The sequence below is a fragment of the Dermacentor albipictus genome, chromosome 4 (genome assembly GCF_038994185.2).
Source record: "Dermacentor albipictus isolate Rhodes 1998 colony chromosome 4, USDA_Dalb.pri_finalv2, whole genome shotgun sequence".
Taxonomy (NCBI): Eukaryota; Metazoa; Arthropoda; class Arachnida; order Ixodida; family Ixodidae; genus Dermacentor; species Dermacentor albipictus.
In genome coordinates, this window is record NC_091824.1 from 152,224,649 (window position 1) to 152,242,985 (window position 18,337).

Genomic DNA, 18,337 nt, shown 5'->3' on the forward strand with positions numbered 1-18,337 from the left:
CCAAATGTCTTCCGCGGAAATGCGCAAGCTGGCGATACGTCGATCACATCTACACCAGGCTGCCAGCTGATAGCTTCCTGGTTCGCTCTGTTGAGAGTGCAACTGCCCTAGACACGTGGTGGTCTCAAGTTCGTTCCCCGGACCAGGAATAATTTTTCTACATATGCGGCACATATGCGGCAAGAACCCGGTTGAGTTTTCCTAGTCGTTTTATGGCACAATCAGGTAGATAGAAAAGTTCCACTTTAACAAAACATTCAGCGCCATTAGATATATCAAAGCAAAGATGGCACTGTGTACTTTTTGACTCTCTCTTTGAGGAGCTCAGCACGATTTGCGACCACACATCGTAATGGCAGCGAGTCCGAAAAAAAAAATGAAGCATCATTTACGTAACAATATCAGCTAAACACACATACAAAGAAAAGAATTAAGCACAGGACGAAGTCAGTTGACGCAAGACAGGGTAATTGAAGATCATTGGCAGCTCTGCCACTAGGCATTCGTGATTATGACGATTCAAAGACTCAAGAAGCGCGAGGTTTTTCGTGAAACGTAAGCTGCCGAATGCCCTTCGCTCTTGCTCCAAAATTACCTCCGAAAACGCGTCGCCTTGGGAGCATGTACTACCAGAAACATTTTGCCTAACGCGGCTTCACCTCTCGAGCAATGTTGTCGGCATTACAGCGGCTAGACGCTGTGTTTGGAATGCGTTCGCCGTGCAGTGCCAGGAATGGCCGCCTTTCCGGCTTATTCTGCCTTCCGCGGCAGTACATGGAAACGAGGTACAGGTTAACTTTAATTGCCTGGTCATTTCCCCAGCCGCGCACATGAGCAGTCGAGCGGGCAACAACCGGCGTCGCGTGACCGCGGTGGCTGCCTAGACTTTCCTCTCACAAAAGGCGGTGACCAGATGGATTGTTACCACCGAGCAAGAAGTCGTGTACACGCGCGCGCACTCTAACAGGCCAGTGTGTGCTGCTTTTGCCGGGACGTGAACACGACGTCGGATACGCATGCAGCAGACGGTGCAGTGTCGGTGAGTAGCGATGCGACGACCGGGTCCTACGTCTCTCTATCGGTTATATGCTGTTCGTGAAAGAAGGACTTGAAAAGGAAAGCTTCCTGTTTTCTCTGGTTCGCTGTCCGCGGCTAATCGTTTCGTATTTACTGTCTCGCTTCGCTAAGGAGTTCTCGTAAGTTCGATTTCGCGTCTGTTCTCTTGATGTCCTAACAAGATCGCAAGCTGATTTGTTTCTGTCTGCGCCTCATTCTTCAATTGAAACCGTCTTTGCAAGTTAACTGTAAACATCCTCCATCATGCTGCTTCCAATCTATGCATATATCTCATTCAAACGAAATTGTATCTTAACTTTCCCAGATCAAAGTTTCTAATTAGTTCCAGTCTGCACCAAAAAATCAATCAGTTTTCTACCAAACTTCCAGCTGTGACCAAGTCGGAGCATCTGAAACGAGCTAACCCTACAGCACGGGAATTTCACTGTAAACAAGTTTAGTAGTCTACATTGTTACCAGCGTCAATATTTTACTATGTTGCTCATCGCGACTTTCAGTAACACTTTTATGCTAATCCAATGAAGGTCTAGCTGCCTCCCGCATGTCCTGCAGATCATAGAATTTAGAATATTCCTCTTTTATTTAGCGTTAAAGTATTCTTAAGTAATTTTCCTGATAATATCAACATATCTCTGAAACTGAAACAACGCCACCCTTAGCCATCGTTTTATTTCTGTTAAAATGTCATGACTGAGTGTGTTGATAGAGAGAGAAAATCAGAAAAAGTGTGGGCCAGAAGTTTACTGAAGCAAATATTCGTTAGCATATATTTAACATCGTCAAAGTCGTAATGTGACGAAATTAGAAAAGAAAGGACGGAAGGATGGATGTGTGGGAACACACGTGATCTTTAACACTGGCAATCGCTCGTGATCTCGTAATAGAAACCACAGCCGGTCACCGAACCCTGCCTTCTGTGTGCCGACGTCGTTCGGCCCCACCGCTGTTTCATCAATTTTTCTTCAACTAGTGCTTAGCATGATAAACAGTGCTGTTCTTTGCACACTGAAACTTGCGTGAGCGCAGCAAGACAACTGCACGTATTTTTTGCGCTGCCTGTGATTGCATTTCGACTCATTCCAGTCAGCATGGTTCAGCGCTGGAAGGCCAATCCGTGAAAAGAAACAAACTTCAATAAAGCTAATACATGACGCACCAGGGGACAACCTCACGTGCATGGTGGCAACGCGTCATCCTCGCGAGTATTTTTCACGTGTTCATATACAACGCTGGCTGCGTCAATTACGAATGTTCCAATCGAGACTTGCCGAGTAGAAACATTCAATACGACAACAAAAGTGCAAACGTTCGCGCGAACACGAATTGGAATGACTCATACTCGCGGGAAAAACTGCGAGAAAACTGAAAGGCTGGCTGCCTTTCCTTGTTCGGTTTACCGACAAAAAATTGTCGACTCGGGCAGAACAAAACACTTATCGCCACCGTTTCTATCAAACGTGAGTGCGCAGCCGAGATACCTGCCTTCCGCGACCGTAGCTTTGTTTGTGAAGAAACGATTGTGGGAGGAACATTTGTCAATGCCTTCCTTGCATTGTCAACAGACACGGCCGTCCATAAATGTCAATACCGAGAACCCGGAAGCACCTCAACGTGCGAGCCGTTCTTCTGAGGGACCGCCAACAATTGAACAGTCCAAGTGCCGTAGTGATTGCTTCGGTATTTGCTTTTATGTTTTAGTTTTTTTCCGCATCATTCTTTAGAATAACAGAGATTATGTTCAGAGGATGCTCACTATGAGCTGTCAGTCCATCCACCGTGCCATGATTGCAGTTCGCGGGTCACTAGATCGCGCTAGGGCGTGGTTGAAGAGTCAAGCGTTGTTGCGTGCGACGTCTGATTGTTTGTGTTTCTCGGTAGTGCGCACGGCCGAACAGATGGACAGGGCTCTTTGCCCGGCCTTAAGTCTCAGTGCGGTCGTTCGCATCCTTGAATGAAAGAACAAATAGCTTCAGGGATGTACATTGGATTTTGAGACTCATCCTTCACATTAGTCTTGTATGTATGGGCAATCATAGTTCCAGTTATGAAGAAAACATTTATTTGCCTGCAAACAGTTCTTTAGAAGTTGCCATTAGGTTATATACATGGCAGGGGAGGCGGGGGAGGGGGGAGGGGGGGGGTTCTTATCAACTAATACATGAAGCAAGATGGACAGTACGGTGGCCATAATGCATATGACGCATGCCTATAATGCGGAAATGCAAGCTGCCTTCTTTATGCTTTTCCTCTAACTGACCTGTGACGATCAATAACTGCTTCCAGGTAGACTTATATGTTTCCGCGATGTCAGCAACACTTTCCTTTACCTTGCGCTTTGCAAAATCCGACACGACTGTACTTGAAGGTCATTGCTTCAATGAAGCCTATCAGGGAGAAAAGGATTAGTGTGTCAGCTAGATTTATTTTTCCATTCGGATGAATTCCTTTCTTAGCAATTTTTTAGAAAAGATAGGATATTACTTCCAAGGCCCCCCGTCGTTGAAGTCCTATTTCGACCAGAATCATTCGCAATTGTATTGGTTTTTCATGTGTCGGCTCTTTGTTTCATCTAGTGATGTATTAGTTGGCACGTAGTGCAAAGAGTTGTCTTCATCATGTAACTATGGAACAGGTTCACTACACCAATAAACTCGGCATCGCGACGTCTAGCCGGGAAATGAACTTCGTATAAACGTCAGTCTTCTGAGCGGTACTCGCCTAAACGGAAAAACACCGTATATCGGCGCCCTTACAAAGACGACATTAATATTGGAAGCGGTAGGATTTTGAGTATATCGGCGGAATATAGATTTCAGCTCAATACAGTGGTCAGTCACGTGCCGTAACGTACAACCGGAGAGCATGCTACCCATCGTTTCCGTGCACGCTTGAAGCTCTTTCTCGTTCTGAGTTTTCCTTCTATTTATATCTTCTTATAGCCTACCCTATTTGTATAGAAACTCAACCGAAACCATCTCTGGTTAACATTCACTTCTTTAGTTAGGTTAGTTACACCCGTGTACTTAGATTTAGGTGCACGTTAAATAACCCCATGTGGTCGACATTTCCGGAGTCCTCCACTACGGCGTGCCTCATAACCACAAAGTGGTATTGGCACGTAAAACCCCATAAAAGAAATTTGTTATTTTTGTTATCTTCTCTTTCACAGTTACTAAATGCACTAAATTATCTGTCAATAAGTTTCCTTCTGAAAACAAAGCTGTCATTCACAGGTACCCGCGAGAAGCTACAAGGAAAACTTATCCGGCTTCGTCGAAGGAAAAATGTGCAATCGAAGAAACATGTTTTTTTCCAGATCAGACTAGCAGGCGCCACGTTAGGGGCAACATATTCAAAGCACTCACTTTACAGGATGATGAAACGCGCGTAACACTTGCCCGCGTGTTATTACCGAGAGAATCGCAAGTTGAAACGCAGGGGTGAAGCAACGTGATTGGCGCAATTTGCGTTCTTCCTTTTGAGCCATTTATCTCGGCAGTTCCGTGACTATACTGATACAATCGACAGCTGGAATGGTCACGGAAGCTTTTTCTCACGTGTCGGAATTCCCCCGTGCCAGTGACTGGCCTTGGACTGGAAACCTACCTTTCTCGCAGACACGTAATACAATACGCGAGCCGCAGCAAATGAACCGAAAGCCTGCGGGAGCTCGTAGGAAGTGAAACGTATACAACGGAGTAAGAGAACTGTACGAAAGAGTCCTTGCTTATCTTGGAAAGCGGCCGATTCCCTGCTTCCGAAGCAGTTGCCTCATCTTAAAAGCGAAGCTTTAGAGCAGGGCTGTGTATGATGAATGACTCAATTGCGCCTGTGTTGTTTGTGGACTGCCCTGATCTCCGCAAGGAGCGCCGCCCTCGCGTGCGTCGCGGTTCCTGTTTATCGCATGGTAAAGCAGAATCATTTCTCTCGTAGCATGCACGCCTTCTTTCTTGCCTAACGAGCGGCCGGTTCAATATGGCGATTGCCGGTGGTGCAATAGGTTCGTAAACATTGTCGACATTGCTGTTTTGATGCGAGTTTCGTAAGGTAATAAAGGCATGGCGCTTAGCCGTTCTCCGCGAATTGGGAGCATTCAGGCAACCTTAGACCTTCGATAGTAAGGCAATTCGGAGTGCTGGTATTCGCTAGGAATGTTGCAGGCTGCTTGACAGTCACGCGTTTTTGTTTTACTCGAGCAGTGTGAAAAAGATGCCTTGACACATGCCTTTGCCTGGCCGTGAGTAATGAAGCTATAGAATGGAACTTACAAGAGTGTGGGAGTAAGCCAGCTCGTGAATCATGATTTGTGAAGTTACCGCCAAGAACCCACTGGGCGAAGCCCCAGTAGTCCCAATATAATCCAAATATAGCTCCAACAACCACTTCGTGTTGTCTCTTTCTTCGTCCCGTGTGTTCTTTGCGGTGGTGGTGGTGGTAGTGATAAACTTTACTTCTGCTATTTACAGAAGAGGTATGAGCCGAGTTCTAAGGGCCCAGCCTTTACAAAGTCTAAAGAGGGGGGGGGGGGGGTGTCCCCAGTCCGGGACCGCCGTGGTAACTTCTTAAAACTATAGAAGGACTTCATGGTGATGGAAATGACGAAGGCTGCTCGGATAAATAAAAATAAACCGGTCTCCACAGGTTCACTTCCTCTGGAAAAGAAGTCTAGCGAAACTATCCTTTTCGGGCATAATATCTTAACTTTATGTTACTATAGCCACAACTTGTTTGGTCATAGCTCCCTCTAAGTCATTCTGACGGGCTGCTGTCGCCACCATATTGACACGATACTTTATAGTATTCAGTAAAGTATCGTCCTCCCCTTACACAATTTTTTTTTCAGCGCCAAAGGTGTCACAGCAGTTCAACCACATGGTCCAGCAAGTACTACGGACACATGTGCAATGTTCTCCACACTGAAACGCTTCCCTAAACAATCCAACAATTACAAATGTTTTCCGCATTTCTCTTTATCGTCCTTACAGAATCGATAAGGATTCCATAGTGCTTTAGCATAATATTTGTCAGAATATCACAGAAACCAGAGGGAATAAATAGACAGGATATACAAGGTTTGTATCCAACCAGAAGCTCTTCCCATTTGTTTATTAACAGGACATCTTCGCACTATTGCAATGGCTTAAATAATTTGGGCAAACGGTGAACATTCTCTACGCTAGGTCACAGATCCTCTAGAAATGTAGCGGGTGGATAAAAAAATATTTGCGAGTCTCTACAGCAGTCAATAAGAATTATGTCACAGGACGCCCAGTCTCTTTGATAAAGAATGCGCTTATACTGTTCCGAACAACTATTATTTACTCACCATACCGAAAATGAGACCCTCCTTGTCACATATATGCATGTACTTTAGTAAACAAACAACTTTCTTTACATTCTATAGTGCAAAGGAAAGCGTCAATGCCAGCAGCACAAATGAGTTTCCCAAGAGGAAGCCCATTCCTTGAAAGAAATGATGTCGTGTGGCAGAGCAAAGCTCCCTAAGCTCGTGATAATGGAAATGTGACCGTAACGCTATCAGTCTTGCGCGCCTGTGGTTTCAGTTCCCCTTCTGCTTACACGCAATAATTACACCCTCATCAGAGAGATACATTTAGCAGATAATCTTACACTGGTATTACATTGTAGCCACTGAGGTGCTTTGCATAAATTTTTCTGTACGAAAGTTTTCCCTCAGGCTTTCTCAACGAGTTCAAACGATAGGGCTAACTTGAAATGATGACTGATTATGCTGTGCACGGAAGTTTCAAGTCGCGTGCATTGCATTGTTTTGCAGGAACAATGAGAACCACAGAGATAATATGCGATGGAGCAAGAAAGAACAAAACATATATATCATCAGTCGCAGGTATTCATGCATATTGCATGTCTCAGAGTAGCTGACCGACCGAATAACATAGATGTTGTGTCCCGCAGAAAAGCTATTGCCCCACACCGTTAAGGGGTCGCTGAATAACGGCTAGGGCGGGTAAAACTGTGAACGCGCTATTACTCAAAGTCTGTTAGTGTCTACTAAATAGTTGAGAATGACACATACACCGTTCGCTAGCGTCTTAAACCATCAGCAATGTGAAAGCTGTGAGCAGAAGGCCTGGCAAGCACGGCGGCAGCGCCCACGGTGACAAAGAGGCTCCTGGCAAGCGTTTCATCAGTTTCATTTTTTTTTCTTTTTGCACGTTCTCGAAGATCTGGGGTAGTAGTACTGTAAGCACTCTGCCGACATACCGAGTCCCTCCGATGTTTTTAGTGCGAACTCCCCCTTCGCGTTTACTCACGCAAGAGGTTACGCGTTGCTTTCTTCGTTGTCCTTGACCAGATCAAGCACCGGCAGTCGGCCAGCAACCTGCCCTCCTTGTCTACGTTTGCTCTCGACTCTCCCTTGCTTCGGGCTTCGCGCGCAACACGCGTGGATTGCGTGGCTGCCGGAGCAAGGCCACGGCGCGCTGCATTCCGATAACCCCAATGGAAATATAAATTTGTTACATCATCCAGCAGAGCTTGCACGTATACGACCAGCGAGCATAGTATACTATGCACGGGAGAGTAGGAGCTTGATCGCTTGTACAGCCAATGCTCGCTAATCACTCTACCGTTCGTTACGAATGGTTGCCCCATGACGATTTTGCACGACATGTGGCGAATATAAATTTCTGCATCCATTGCACGAAAAGAGGCGACCTCAATTTGATGCGCATAATGTGTGCGCTAAGCTCGGGGTGGCGTAACTCTCGTTTTGTATGCTTGTGACATCTAAGTTTTACACATAGCGTGTAACATTGCACGCTGTAAGTAGCAGCTGGGCTGTATCTGGCATACGCATGTCGCACAGAGTTAAAACTTGAAAGCCAGAGTGAGCATACGTTTTTGCTTCCCTGTTTTAAAACATGAGTCGAAGTGCCGCCTATAGTTTTTGTATTCCGTTCTGCTTGCGTGCATACATAAGGCTGTTGGTTCGATGCTGCGAAAAAAAAATATGTCGAGCGAATGTGATAGTGCAGCCATACGATAATACTTTTGTCGGTTAGGCTTGGCTCGTATTTTCTCCAAAAAATCGGGTAAGTATGTCCCTCAGAAAGTAGCTATCAACAGGGTTTTGATCAAACTGCATCATCGCAGAATGAGCTTGTTACTTTTCTATTCCCTTCTTTTTTTGTATAAAACTTGATTGAAAACAGGGAATCTTTAGCATAGCTTAGATATTTAGGAATGTAAACACATGTGAGACTCAGTGGGAGATACCGAGAATCGAAATGACTTCAATTCACCCCATTATGGACCAGCCCTCAGTGTAATTTCATCACATAGCGTATCCCAGTTATACTTAACAGAAATTATCCAGTAATTTTTCAAGCTGGATTTCGCCTTCTGTATGGATTTTCCAAGGTTTCAGTGTGTTTCGTTTATCTTCTTTGTCTTTTGGAGAGGAACGAGAGATGGAAACGGGACGAGGGAACGGCAGGAAGGCTAAAAAAACTTTCGACTAGACACGGCAGTATGGAAGTAAGTTTATAACAGTGCTCAGAAATGTTGTTTAACTGCCATGGGTGTAAATAAAGGTGCATAAGGAAGACGGCCAGGAACATAAGTTTTTAGCTGGCATCGATAGATAAGGTTGTGGGATTGCTGTTTTCCTTCTCGTATGGCACATTTGCACATTTGCAAGGTCACCCTTTATCACCGGCCCTGACACTGCACCCTTTGTTAGGCGTGAGTATTCAAAACAAGGCTCCAATAAAGCACATGGTAAGAAACGTGAAGGGTTCCGAATATAACTTGCCACTTCCATATATATTACAACGCGAGCTTCCAGCAGATCTACGTGCGTTCTTTTCCCTCTGAGATTTTCGGCAAAAGAGTACAGGAATTCGTTGCCCAGTCGAAATTTTGTGCGCGCTACCACATTTCGTAAAGCGACACTTACGGGGAAGGAATATAAAAAAGCGAATGGGTGTGCGCTACAGCAGATGCACTGCATCAAAACATAAGACACGTAAGTGAAAGGCAGCTATCTGACTCCCAAATCAGACCCTGTTACATCGGTACCCCACTCTCTTTCTCTCCGGCATTTTAACGTTTTCTTGCCGCAGATTCTTCCGGAAGGGGGCCGAGCGTGCTTCCTTCCTGAGCGCCGCCTTCTTTCCTTTCTCGCCTAAGAAAAAAGAAACACGTGTCAGCATCAAAGACGCGCGCGCGTAACTCTCACCTTTCCTCTCGAGCGCAGAGTGGAGACCGAAAGGCGCAATGCGGACATGGGTGCTGTGCCTGCTGCTGGGACTTGTGTGCCTTATCGCCATTTCCATTGCCACCCTGGTGCTTCAGCTCCCGCCCGAACTCCTGGCTAGCTCTGGGCCCGAAAATCATCCGGACCAGGACAGCCCGCCTCTGGTGCCGCAGAAGCGAAAGGGAGACCTAACCATCATCGGGCCTGTAAATGACGTGTCCGACACTTTTGATGGCGTTGACAGAAACACTGGAGCAGGGCCACCGCAATCGCTGCTGGCGCCACAGGACCCGTTACCCGACGCCTATCTGGTTCCTTCGGCGGGCAGTCCCCCAGACACACCCAGCCGAGGAGGTGGCAACAATGACTTGGAGACGAACGTAGACGTACTCAGCGCCACAGACATAAGCATCGCAGTTGAAGCAGAAACAACCGTGCCCACTCCGGTTACATCGTTGCCTAGGTTTCCCGAGACCACCGAAGATGGCCGTCCACTCGTCAATACTACGACCGGCAGGGTGGAGGGGTTTAAAACGGAGGTGCTCGGTCGCAAGCTAGACGTTTTCCTTGGCATTCCCTTCGCTACGCCACCCCTAGGAGAGCTCAGATTTAAGAAGCCGCTGCCAGTGCAACCATGGGACAACGTTCTGGAGGCTAAAGAGATGGGACCACCGTGCTACCACATTTCTTTCGCATCCAGCTGGAGTTGGGCTGCCAGCAAAAAACCTGAAAGCGAAGACTGCTTGCACTTAAACGTGTGGTCTCCCGACACAACAGGACGCAATGCGACGAATGGCTCTACAAGACTGAGACCCATGGTCGTATTCATTTACGGTGGAGGTTTCAACATCGGCTCCACTGACTGGGAGTTCTACGATGGTGGTGTGCTTGCAGCTTACGGTGACGTAGTGGTGGCCTCCATGAACTACCGACTCGGGGCACTGGGGTTCCTCAACGCGGACATCGAAGACATCCCTGGTAATATGGGGCTGTACGATCAGCACCTGGCTCTACGGTGGCTATACGAGAACGCGAGATCCTTCGGTGCCGATCCTACTCACGTGGTGCTCATGGGCGAAAGCGCCGGCGCAGTGTCTGCCGGCCTGCACCTAATTTCGCCCATGAGCCGCAACATGGTGAAGCGCGTGATCCTGCAGAGTGGCAGCCCGTTGTGGGACACGCCGGACAACACGGCCGACGGAATTAAGAAGGCCACAGAGTTCGCAGAGATCTTCAAGTGCGCCAACTCCACACACAACTTTCAGGATGGGGCCGCAGCAGACGACGTAGTTCACTGTCTGCGCGATATCGATGCTAACACGCTCTTCCGCACGGCCGAGAAGGCCCTGGGAAAACGTGTGTTGACGTACCACCCTCGGCACGGCGATGACTTCATGCCAATCAACGCGCATGAGGCTCTCAAGAAAGGACTCTTCAAGGACTCGGATGTGCTTCTGGGTGTGAACAAGGATGAAGGCAGCATTTTCGTCGCAAACACGCTGCCTTACATTTTCCTCAACAGCCTAGCGCCAAACATAACCAAAGATGAAGCGGCGTTCTACCTCATCTTCTTTTTCCAGTACATCATCCGGACAGGTACTCGTGACATTAGGGACCACTACTTCAAGAACATCAAGGACCGAGACTATCCGAGCGTTCGAAACGCATTCATCGAGGCCATCGGCGATTATCTTCAAATTTGCCCTACCATTTACTACGGCGAGGTGTACTCGGAGTTCAACAACAGCGTCTATTTCTACCACTTCTTGCACCGGCCCAGCAACAGCTACTGGCCAGAGTGGTTGGGCACGGCGCACTTCGACGAGGTGGAGTTTGTGTTTGGTGTGCCGCTCAGGTTCCCCAAGCAGTTCACAGAAGAAGAGGTACTGTTCTCGCGTCAAATTATGGATATCTGGATGACCTTCGCGAAAACGGGGTGAGTACAATACTTCAAGGTTTGCATGCCGAGATGGGAAATATATCCAACTAACCTGACGGCCTATTGTTTCTTACTGTTTGCTACAAGAGGGCTGATCCCTTGGGAGCTACTAACAATGTTTAGCAGGCACATTTTGCCGTGACAGTTCCTTTGTATTTTTTAATTAGGTTCCATGTACTGATTAAGTACCTCCGTCGTACAAATGTAACCATAATCTAGCCTTATGACAATTGAAGAGCACCACGGAGAGCTAGTACTATTCTAGGACACACGACAAAAAAGCAAAACGATAATGGCAGAGTGAACTCGCATACTGTATCTAAGCATTTTGGCTATTAGCATGCCGATTTTGGAAGGTTTGAAGGTCTTTGTTGCCTTAGGCTATGTTTTTCGCAAGACTAGTACACACGCAACCTCAACATTCTTGCGTTACATTTGTAATATTATGGCACTTTTGATTCATTTTGCTTGCGAATTAAATTACTGAGTATTTCTTACAGACACGTCAGCCCGGAACCACATCGCATGCAATTAGCATGAAGTGGTCGCCTTGCAGCAGATTTTGTCACGTGGTGGGAGCATTGTGCACATGGAGGGGCGTAACCAGAAATTTTTTTCGAGAGAGAGTTTCACCCACTTTACTGAGAAGGGGGATGAATAGGATAGGGGGACTATTACGGCCGCATACTAACATAAACATTTCGGGGGAAGGGGTGGGCAAGTGGCACACCGGGTGACCCCCACCGCCTTGTAGAGAAGATAGAGAGAGAAGAGGATGCATAGAAAGGCAGAGAGGTTAACCAGAGGTAGTTCCGGTTGGCTACCCTGAAGGGGGAACATAAGAATATATAGTATGGCTGGTTAGCGCATAACAATAAATAGTAGATTCTTGCAAGAAACAGATGACCACGAGAGGAGTATACACATACAAAGGGCAAGCGTTGTCTTGTTTATGTGTGCTCTTTCTATGGCCGTTTATTTTACGCAAGAATCTCACTTACGCACACAGACGGCGCTGATCGCCATCTATAGACGTTGACTCTGACGCAATCACCTGCTTCAGAATGAGCGTCTCGGTAATTACTACCGGAAGCGAGGCAGGCGCTGGTAATTCTTGTGAACATTGGTGCTGCCTGCGACAAGGCGCTTTCCCCACGCACAGTTATCTTTGGATCACCCAAATTCTCGGCCCGACTAGGTGCACAGGAGTGGAAGTCGTGAAACCGGCGAACGAGGGCGCCGCGCCATTTTGATGTCTATCTGTACTTTATCGCTGGTGCACAACTCACGCTATTCTCTTTACTTTGTCTAGGCTTTCCCGGGAGAGTGGGAAACAATATTTCTCAAATGAACACACAACCGCAACTACAAATCAATTGCCACGGCAGCAGTCTTGAGTAAACAGGGTCACGTGTGTGTTTCAAAATTATTTCTTCAAGTTCTAACCGCTAGAATAGAAATCAGTGCGGGATTTCATATCTCTAGCCCCCCAATAAGTCAAGAAATGTCTTTCACGTCTAAGCGCAGCACACAGAGGAGTTGCCCTCCATTTCACCAGTGTAGCTGCGTTGACGTGCGGACATTTAAGGATGTTCTTCTGTTCTCATGCTGTCATGAATATTAAGGTTGTTCTCATGTTCCTAATGTCTCATTTTCCCTTTATTAATTTTCTTCTATGTCTTAATTGTTTTTTTGTTCTTGGAGTGTTCACACAAAATTGTTTTCGTGTTTTCTTTTTCTTTCATTTTTTTCTTTGAATGATTGATCTACATTAGTGTGTTACGCAGTGAAGCGACACGCTGCCTTCTTCAAATAGACAGAAGAGCTCTGTTTGTGTGTAAAAGATCGAACAAACGTTGGGCCTGCATGCATTCATTGGGGAATGAAAAAGTGCAGCGCTTCGAACGATTTAGTGTGTCAAATTATGCCGTTTCCGTGATCCACGCACATCCACATTGCGATCACCTCCTCCTCCCATTCCTTCTCTGCTATTCGTTCGGCAGTCCGGCAGGTGCGCTTAGACGGCACATGCAGCCTCGATGCGTTTGGGTGCACGAAAGCGAGGTTATGTCAGCGCCTTACTTTTGCAGGCGCAAGATGTGGTTGCGGAGCCACTATGACAAAGCGCGCTGGTTAATTTGTCGCTGCTTTGTCGTAGCGCGCTTGAGAATAGGGCCCGTATTCACAAAAAGATCTTACGCTACAGTTTTTTGGTAAGTGCAACTTCCAGCCAATCCTAATGCTAATCACATTATTAGGGAAGGCGGCTGGCCAATGGAAACTTACGATTTAACGATTTAGAAGCTTTGTAAGCACGGCCCCACATGTTCGTTGTCCTGAACTCAATTTCCTCGACTCCAGTAGAGGATGGAATGTGTCATTAGCGGCATTGAAGCAAGTAACTTTCAATACGTCCGACCGATCTCACTCCTGATCGGCAAATATGGGATGCGCTTTCTTACGTGCGCTGTTAATTCACCACTAGAATAAGGCATAGGGCACAAAAGAAGGCTGCGCAAGGAGCTATGGTACTGAGACTGATGAGAAGATCTGAAAACGACAGTTTAGATTAGTAAGTTGCGCTGCTGTTGTTGATGTTCTAGTCGAGATCAAAGGAAGTGAAGTTGGGGAAGTCAAGCAACACGTGAAGCAGATGATCAGAGTATAATAGAATAGCAAAACTGCGGATGAATTCACGAATCATTTCGTTCGTGTAAGGGATCACTGCCAGTTGTCGGTCACCTTCTCTAATAATATATCTAGCACTGTGCGATTGGCCGAAATTCATTGTTACGAACAATTCTAGTGTAAACTGTTTTAGTAAATACGGGCCCTGGTGACGAGGGAAGTGAAATGCAGCCGAAGACACCAGAGGGTAGAGACAGGTGAGGCAAGAGAGGAGTTACGGTAGATTTCTGGAAGAAGTCTTCATCCTGAAGTGGACATTAATAAGGTGACGGTGATAGCGACGACAGAGGCCATATTGAAATTAATATTTTTTTCCCGCTACCCTTTGTCTCATTAAGAGATAGAGCTTTACACATATGCTCCTTCATATGCACCCTTAGTCGTAGCTCTGATACTGTTGTGCACTTAACATATACCCATATGCATGCTGTACATATCGCCACGTTGTAGTGACGGTGAAGAATCACGCAGTACAAAAACAGAGAGACGAGTCTAGCATACGTGATAATGGCATAATAACATAGTGTACATATAAGTATACTACACATGCATAACATGCATGTGCATATCTACGCCACATGCAACTCTAATATTCACAAGGCGGCGCGGGGCTCCAACAAAGTTTGTTATCAGCAGCTGCAAGGAATTCCTATCAAGTATTGAATAACTCGCGCATATATATGGACATTGTTTCCCGCTTCTTCAGCTACACGTTTCTATTCACATGTATAATCTCTCCTTCCGATGCCTTTCACGCTGAAGAAGTCATGAACATCGCGCCTAGTGCCGTACTTCGCCCTGGGAAACGTGCGGAAGGCGACGTGACGGAAACGCCTCTGTCACCCACGTGGCAGAAGACGAGCTCAGGCAGCCGAGGCGCTGATGCGCGCACACGTGGAGGAAGTAAAACGTGTCGTTTTCTTTTCCTCTTCCGCGATTCCCTGAGGGCGGCGGATACTCCTCTTACGTCGCGCCAGATTTACATTTCAACACGCCGCGCGTAGTCTGGCGCGCGAGCGGGGATTCCGGAGGGCATTGCGAATGTCTCGCCAGGAAAAAATGCAGAAGCAGGAAATACGTCAATGGCAAAACAAAACAGTAAAAGAAAAAGAAAAAGCGCACGAATTCGGAAGAGGAGAAACCATGCAGTGCGTTTTGTAACTGGTGGAGGCAGCCCCGCAGATACACTGCATGGTGAAGAGAAAGTGAGGAAACTACGAGTAGGCGAAGAACGTGTGTAACAGTTGGCTGTGTCAACAGATAGCTCTTGGCAGACTCATACTCACCTTTTTCTTTCTTTTTTTTTACCTATTGCTGTCGCTTTCCTTACTTTCCTTTGTGTGACGAAGCTTTGGTTTCACATTGTCATGTCACGAACATGCGAACCCGTTTTCTTAGGACAGCATGTGGTCATGGGATATCATCTTAGATTTACGCTTGTGATGCCTTTCAGGTTTCGTGATCACGGTAGTATGCCAATTGTGAATCGGAATGGTATCTCACAGAAGCACTTATGATCACTGCTTTATGGGTAACCTGAACATACACATATTAATCTCAGTTTGTACGTGCTCGGAGAGTAGGACCAACTTCAGTTTCCTCGTGCTAGTTCAATATAGATTCTCGCGCTTTGCGACGGACTGCGGACAGCAAACACCATGTCTTCATGTCAGCCACAATGGAAATGCGTATTCGGAGTAAAGGTCATGGAAAAATAGTGCGCGAGCCGGGACGTCTCTTCCTTCAAAGCAACTCGTGTTCGCTCATGCAAGGTTCTACCCGTTGCTCCGGTGGTTATGTCGGTCTGGACGGTGCTTGCCATCGTGCACCTGGCTGGCGGCCTTCGCAGAGTGACTCCCTATTGTAACTGACGCCCATTATTGATTATAAGCTGTTTCCGCGTACGTAGTTTAGCGGTTGCAGTATTTGCTGGGCCAGCTGTGAGTCGATTAAAGTTACAGCATCGCCATTTGTTGGGAGTGTTGGTAAACTGACTTCGAAAGCATATTTAGCGCCAGCGAACAAGGACAGAAGGGTGTCGTCTCCCTTCTGTCCTTGTTCGCTGGTGCTAAATATAGTTTCCAAGAATAAAGTTAGTTAAAGGAACACTAAAGAGAAAAATATCTTGTGCATCAGTAAATTACCTCTCTAGGACACCAAAAAACACCACTCTTACTGTGATAAGACGCTCGTTAAGCCAGAAAAAAGCTCAAGAATGAAAGGCGGGTGGCGACGCCTCCTTGAAGTTCCCGCACTTGGTCACTGTGACGTCATGGATTTTGATGGCATCTTCCAGGGCCTACTAAATTATATAACGGTTCAGATTGACTGAATTGTGTTCTAAAGGAACCAGATATTAAACATGGCAAGTTTCGGGAACCTTTACTCAGCCAACATGGCCCAAATGCGAAAACATACTTTGGAATTCCTGACGTCACACTGACGTACCTGCATCGAGGTTTCAGCGCGAAATTCAAATACTGATACTTCGACCTTCATTTTCTCATCTAATAATCAAACTATTATTTTGAAATGACTGTCTGCAGTGTTCTCAAATAATGCTTTATTAGTCAAAACTGATCTGTTGTTTAGCTTTAGTGTCCCTTTAAGCCTGAACACTCTATTCCAGCATGTAGAGACTAGTGCGGTGCGTCAAGCTTAGTAAAGCTGTTACGGCAGACGTTTCCAACGGCGTTATTAAGTGTCGTGACTATAGGGGGTATCAATATCACTTAATTGAGCCATGTAGTCTTGCACATAATAAACGCCTACTGCTCCTGAAAAGTTACACAAGTATAATGTGCGTCACAGGGTACAAGCTCCAGGTGACCTACTGTGACATTTCTAAAGAATAATGAAGAATTTGTCGAAACAAAACCAGAATTTCATGTACTACAACTAGAATCCGCATTATGTCATTCCTTTTTTGTTTTAGTATTTACAGAACCTTTAATAGTCGCCTGAAGCATATAGCTAAATATCGACTGAAAGTGACAGTAATTGTGAAACAAACAACACCGTGCAATAAACTAAAAACAAACTTGCACTCATTTAATACAGACAGACTGAATGCATGTCCCATTTCAGAGACACATATCTTGTGAATGGTGCTGGTGGCACTACTCTTGCTAAACCGACACTCCTCGAGCACAAGAATGTTTGTAACTTATAAATTATAACGTGCTTATTGAATTCTTGACTCAAACGGTAAATGGCTTATTATATTTAGCTAATTACACGTCGTAACTTTTCTGCGCTGAATGCCTGCCCTCCTCCTACAGTTATGTAGCCTAAATAGTGGCGACTTCGTGCCCATCTGCTATCCGCCATCGTTAAAACATTGTAAAGCCTCAGTTAGCGGAGTTGTGGTGGGCGCATATATTGTTGTGTTCAGACGGTAACTTTTTTTTAAATTTCTCATTGATAAGCATCTGATAAGCACTCTGTAATTACAATATCAAGTCAACGGCTTTCCTCGCTTCGTATGTAAAACGAAACCCTCGTCCATACAGCTGTCATATAATATCCACGACGATGGTGTGAAACAGATGTATGACTCCACGAATGCATCGAAGATCTTAATACAGAAGACGCACGGTGCGATACCCCATGCGATCTGACGTACACGAGTGATCGCACCTACATGCACATGTAAGTTTCCGACATGTTCCAACGGACACGGTAAACACATTTTCATCACGGTCCACGAGGCGCATGATATGATGCGGTGTCTGAATGGAGGCGTAGCACGTCGGAACCAGCATGAAATAGATAACTGTAAAACGTTTTCTCTGCTAGCGAACCGAAACGTCAAACCCTTTGACGACTCCACTTAGCTCGGTGTTATTATTATTATTTTTTGTGCTTCTAATATGTCCCAACACGTTAGCAACTTGTTTGGTTAATTTATTTAGTAGGGCAAGTCGTACGTCAGATCGCACGACATCGGCTCGTACCATGTGTGTAACAACGGAAGTTTCCACCTATAGTCCCACGAGACACGACCGCTTGCTCGTGCTATAATTATATATGCGCGCATCATACGCGATATAAGATAGGAGAGGGGTCGGGTGGGGACCACTTGTACCACCGCTGACATCTTGTCGTCCGAACAATAGGCAGATCGCTAGAGATTTCCTCGACACGAAGACACAACGTGGATCCCAGTTCAGTCATTTCTTCCCCCTCGCAGAGCTCGCAGCGAGCGCCGGCGCGTTTTGGGGTCAGGCAAAACAAGAAGCGACCCGAACAGGTCCATCGTGGAGGCCCCAATCAGAGGCATACAGACGGCCAATGCTGGATCGAAGGGTCTGCTTAGACAGCTTTGTGTAGCAAAGAATGGCAAAAGAATCAAGGATTGGGCTAAAGTGGCACTCAAAACAGACCCGAGG

The 18,337-nt window shown here is 46.3% G+C and overlaps 1 protein-coding gene across 2 annotated transcripts in view; it reads left to right on the forward strand.

Annotated features, from left to right (window-relative positions):
• Window positions 1-18,337, forward strand: part of LOC135909755 (acetylcholinesterase-1-like) — a 76,772-nt gene that overhangs the window by 44,049 nt on the left and 14,386 nt on the right. The window contains exons 1-2 of one of the 2 annotated variants that reach the window (XM_070537735.1): window positions 928-1,039; window positions 9,320-11,255. In XM_070537735.1, the coding sequence (XP_070393836.1) occupies window positions 9,340-11,255 (1,916 nt within the window). In that variant the 5' untranslated portion in view covers window positions 928-1,039; window positions 9,320-9,339. Of the gene's footprint in view, window positions 1-927; window positions 1,040-9,319; window positions 11,256-18,337 lie in introns of those variants that run through there. The other variant, XM_065441822.2, reaches the window with a different exon arrangement.